We start from the raw sequence: 5,248 nt of genomic DNA on the forward strand, positions 1-5,248 counted from the left end.
TTATAATAATTGTTGCCATTGTTGTAATCCAATTGAGAACTGGAATGATAAAACCTATAATTTATATCATCACATTTATATGATTTAGCAGTCAAATTAATCGTTACATAGGCCTAAAAAAGACTTTATAAATTTAGAAAATTAACCATTAAAAAATCAAAAGAATAATTCTATACATGATGAATCAAACTATTTATATAGATCATAAATTTTGATACATAATTATTATCTAAAAGACCTAAAGCCTATCCATCAAAAAGCTTGTGAAGTGATTAATCTACATAGATGAAAAGTTAGAATTATCATGAAAAAAGCTCTCTGATAAAGGAGATATGGAAACATTATCTCTTATATTTTAAGAAGACATATGTAGCATGGGTGAAACATTGCCTTTCCTTTTAAATATGTGACACAAGAATTGCATTGGAATATTATGTGGTGATTGTGATGCGCAAATGCGTATGTAAGCTATATTGTCACCACATGGTTTTCGAGTATAATGATTAGATCAGCCAATGATAAACAATGGTTGATTCAATACAAATTCCAATAGAACCCAAACTTTATGCCTAGTTTATATGACTTATTTCACTAACTTATGTTTGGAATGTAAGAAAAAAACATATTAAAAAAAAGACACAAACTTAACATTATTTTGATTATTTTTTTCAATTGCATAGTCCTAAATTTAATTAGGAAAGGCTGGATCAGTGGATCTGGGGAATATGCTGATCCAAGCTAGGATTCAAGTTTTAAAAACTCGTGTAATATTAGACAAAAGGTTTCAATCGTACAATTTTTTTTTTAAGAACCATGGATACACCTTCGAGAAGACACCATCTTTGTATAAAAACACAACCCTAAAACAATGTGAAAAAGAATGAAAAAAAAAAAAAAAAACAAATAATGCATATAGATTTACGAGGTTCGACAAGATTATCTATGTCATCGATGAGATGAGATCCATGTTTAATATTTCATTATCAATGGAGAATAGGATGACAATGTTTGTCCTCACACATCTCTCAAATTGTTGTATAAAAAGAAAACTTCGTTATAAATATATAGCCAAAAACCCAAATATCAAAAATTTCAAAATTTGCTTAAGTAAACGAATTCCAAATAATCTGTGTGACGGAATACAAAACATCATATCTTAACACTTTACTCCTAATAAGGGTGTCTAAAATTCAGTCTCAAATTGATCGGACTGATTTTTTTTTTTTCTTTTTTTAACTTGGGTGACTCATAATTTGGGTATCTAAGAATTTGCTTTTACATTATTCTCTTCCTTCATAAATGAAAAATAAATAAATAACAAACCAATAGTGGACCACTAAGAGCCAGTTGAGAAAAAAATCGATAAAAACCGAAAACCAATCAGACCAAAATAGAAACCAGCTTCGATATACACATTAAAAAAAAAATTAAACCGAACCAATCGTTTGACATCTCTATTTGCTTGTTTTTCAACTTGTGAAGGATGAATATCCAGTGAAGCATACATTGTACAGCACTCACATGTTCTTAGAGAGGGCCCCACTTGATACACAGTTAATACTGATTCATGTTCTTAGAGAGGGCCCCATACAGTGATGGGTCAAGGCCCAACATGCACATGACGTAAAGTCCCGCCTATATAGCTTCTCTTCCAACGCCAGATCCTTGTCCTGTCCGTCTGTGTCACCCATTTGTCATCCCGTCTTATTTTTCATCTTCACAGCTGCAGAGTGACAGGTAACATCCAGCAGGGAATAGGTTTAAAACCCCCGGATCGATCCGGATCCGGATCCGAATCCGAATCTCCATCGGGTTGTAATCCTTCTGAAAATTTTAGAATCAGAGCGTGGTGCTTAATTGCGATCAAATGATTGCAAGTTCCAATCAGAGAAAAATCTCTCTATGAAATATGAAATGGTAATACGATTGCGTGCATTATGACTTTCCTCAATACATCTTTCTTGGACGAATCAGTTGCGATCAATCATGATTCTTTGATCTTGGATATTTTGATCTAATTAATTCAATGTTTTTCCTCGTTAGATTGTGAATTTTCACATCGATTCAATTGGGGGACTCATTTGATACGGATAGGCCGAAATCCATATTAACTTCAGCTGTTCTGATCTGATGTGATTTGATTTTTAAATCACTGTCAAGTATAGACCATGGTTTCAACTTTCAAGATCATATTTTTTATTTTTAGGAAGAAAATAATGTGAAATTTAATTTTTTTTAAAAGGGTATGACGTGGAAAGTCAGAGAGTCAAACTTCAAATCCCTTAAACTTACCATTAGTAATAATAATCAAATTCTTAGTGATGTTTTATGGTTTAAACTATTCTCTGTTGCTGCGTGTTTTCTCACATGCTTCTTATCCCTTTTTAACATTTTTCCAAACTCATTCCTTCACTCTATAAAAGACCCAAACTTCTCCATCTTGCAAGTTCAATCCATCAATCTCTCTCTCTCTTTCTCCCCAAGCCCATAATAGTTCTTCTCCAATCAAACTCGTGGTTCTTTCGATCAATCAGACTCCATTTTCATGAAATGGACGTTAATGGTAGAACTTGCAGCTCTGCAACTACTCAAAGTGATGAAGAGATGGACCTCAGGCGAGGTCCATGGACTGATCAAGAAGACCTCATACTCATCAATTACATTACTACTCATGGCGAAGGTCGCTGGAACTCCCTTGCTCGACACGCAGGTAACGTAACACTAATTCACTCTCCACCATCACCAACCATAGCTCGATTATCATCATCACTTGGGTTTCCTCTTAACTGTGTTTCTAGAACTTTGTCTGAAGAGATTGCAGAGCCTAAACACATAAAGAAACAAATGGGAATTTAAACTAACATATCCTTTTCTTGGGGTTCGGGGTCTTAATTTTAATTTGGAATTGGAATCTTTCGTCTCAGAGTAACAGATTTTTTGAGAAGAAACAAGATTTAGTTGCAGCTTTTTGAGAAAACCCAAATAAAATATGATAAAGTGGGTTCTCAAGAAACTTTACCAAAATCCCATAAGTGATTCATGGATAGATTTTCCTTGTTTTTGCTAATGGGTAATAGCAAGTATATGTCTTTATTGAGTTTGGGAAATTCTGAATCGAAACAGGTCTGAAGAGAACCGGAAAAAGCTGCAGATTGAGATGGTTAAACTACCTAAGACCAGATGTTCGACGTGGAAACATAACCCTCCAAGAACAGCTTTTGATTCTCGAGCTTCATTCTCGTTGGGGTAATCGGTATATCTCTCAAACTCATCTCTCCACCTCTGTTCCTATTCCTGTTTTTGCTTTCCCTTTTTACTATACTCTGTGTTTCCCTTTTATCATACTTTAATGGCTTTTTAATGTTGCAGGTGGTCGAAGATCGCTCAACACTTACCAGGAAGAACTGACAACGAGATCAAGAACTATTGGAGAACAAGAGTTCAGAAACACGCAAAGCAACTCCAATGCGACGTGAACAGCAAACAATTTAAAGACACCATGCGTGATCTATGGATCCCAAGGTTAGTGGAGAGAATCCAGGCCGCCGCCACTGCTTCATCTTCAGCCTCCGCCAACTTCACCATCAACAACAACGTTGCCGCCGGTGGTCCAGTCCTGCCCACTAGCAACAACCACAACTTGGGCTTCGTTCAAGTGAACCCAAGTTTCACGCCGGAAAATTCCAGCACCGGTGGTTCATCAGACTCTTTGGGAACCCAAGTTTCTACAATTTCAGACCTGACCATCGATTACTACAATTTTCCGGCAACCAACACCAATGGATTCCAATCGGGATCAGCTCAGGTTAGCTACCCAGATTGCTTAACCAGCCCAATTTCTGACTTTAACCATGGATTGGATATCCAAGCTTTTGAGCAGAACAGCAACAACAACAATAATGTCTGGTTAGGTGGTGGGGACGTATCAGAGAATTTGTGGAATGCTGAGGACATTTGGTTTTATTAGCATGAGTTAAGAGGAGGAAGATAGATTAAAATTTTCTAAAGAGAAGAAAAGAACAGTTAATTACCATTTAATTGTGGATTATCTTTTAATTTTATGATTACCTTGGTTGGGGGTGAAGGGAATGAAGCAATATATGTACTAAGTACTTGAGTTTATTACCAATCTCATTCTTTTGATCATATGACTTTGTAATGAAAGCATTTAGAAACTTGGGTTTTTTAGATTTTAATAAAATAATTTGAAGTTGCGAATAATAATTGGTTCCACTACATGGCTTTCTTAGCTAATTGATAAAATATTTCTGAAACATAGATTATGACCAATGGGGGTGTGAACCAGATTAAAGATAACTTGTTTTCTAGAGCTTAGAAAGCAGAGTTGCCAGTGATTATTGAGACACATCAATTCCATTTGTTGAAAGTTAACCTAATCACTAATTAGCTTCTGAGGTGGGGTGGTACTGGATGAGGGAAACCAAAAATTCTCCTTTTCTTGGAAGATGGAAATGAATAAAGAATGGGATATCCAATATGGTTTGTTTGGGATATGGTGGAAGAGACACTGAAGAACACCCAAACCCAAATTCCCTCTAGTGAAGGTAATATTTGGTCCCAAGACCTTGCTACAATCAGCTAAGGCCTTTAAAATGGAATTTATCAAAGGAAAAAAAAAAAAGTTGTTTGCATGTCTTTTAAGGTATTGAGTATTGCTACAAATGCCTTAGATGATGCCTTTTGGAAGCAATTTGGTGAAAACATGATGGAGTTTAGTTAAAAAATATATATCTAGATATAAAACTTTTATGTTCATGAATTTAGATTTTTTTAAAGGGAAATATATCAAAAGTTAATGAGGACAAACCATATTGATATGGTTACTAGGATGGTACACAACTTTTTAGCCACATAGTTTGGTTTTAGCGAACTGATTATTGGATAAGTTATACGCTGTCAAATTTCAGATTCAAATTGAATCAAAATACCCTCCTAGTATGTTTATGCATTCTTGGGCAGTCTTGACAAGTTCATCACGATGGATCGTCTAGCTAGAAAAATGTGGTAATCGATTACAACATTAAGGGTTTGTGTTCTCCGCAACTCTTGATTTATCTACTTAGATTTTAATCTCTCTTAATCTTTCCTCCTTTTAGTTCTCTATTTTTATTTTAAACACTACAACTCAACCTTTCTTGGTTTCCCTATTTAGAGCTTTGTTATGAAACCATCTCTCCCATTTATCTCTCATTCTCTTTCTATAAGATGATTCAATGCACAGTTAGAG

General features: G+C 35.1%; 1 protein-coding gene across 1 annotated transcript; it reads left to right on the forward strand.

Moving 5' to 3' along the window:
• The first annotated feature begins 2,447 nt into the window (after nucleotides 1-2,447).
• LOC122062879 (transcription factor MYB108-like) lies at nucleotides 2,448-4,146 on the forward strand. Its single transcript, XM_042626552.1, has 3 exons — nucleotides 2,448-2,710; nucleotides 3,124-3,253; nucleotides 3,370-4,146. Exons 1-3 carry the CDS (start codon nucleotides 2,551-2,553, stop codon nucleotides 3,965-3,967), a joined length of 888 nt encoding a protein of 295 aa, XP_042482486.1. The 5' UTR covers nucleotides 2,448-2,550; the 3' UTR covers nucleotides 3,968-4,146.
• Nucleotides 4,147-5,248: the final 1,102 nt, after the last annotated feature.

This window comes from Macadamia integrifolia, unplaced genomic scaffold (genome assembly GCF_013358625.1).
Source record: "Macadamia integrifolia cultivar HAES 741 unplaced genomic scaffold, SCU_Mint_v3 scaffold1131, whole genome shotgun sequence".
In the NCBI taxonomy this organism is placed as follows: Eukaryota; Viridiplantae; Streptophyta; class Magnoliopsida; order Proteales; family Proteaceae; genus Macadamia; species Macadamia integrifolia.

What these genes read in the sequence shown, in the direction of transcription:
- LOC122062879 (XM_042626552.1), top strand. Translation starts at nt 2,551, where the DNA reads ATGGACGTTAATGGTAGAACTTGCAGCTCTGCAACTACTCAAAGTGAT. An exon ending in CTCCCTTGCTCGACACGCAG is followed by an intron (nt 2,711 to 3,123) that starts GTAACGTAACAC and finishes GAATCGAAACAG; the next exon opens with GTCTGAAGAGAACCGGAAAA. An exon ending in CATTCTCGTTGGGGTAATCG is followed by an intron (nt 3,254 to 3,369) that starts GTATATCTCTCA and finishes TTAATGTTGCAG; the next exon opens with GTGGTCGAAGATCGCTCAAC.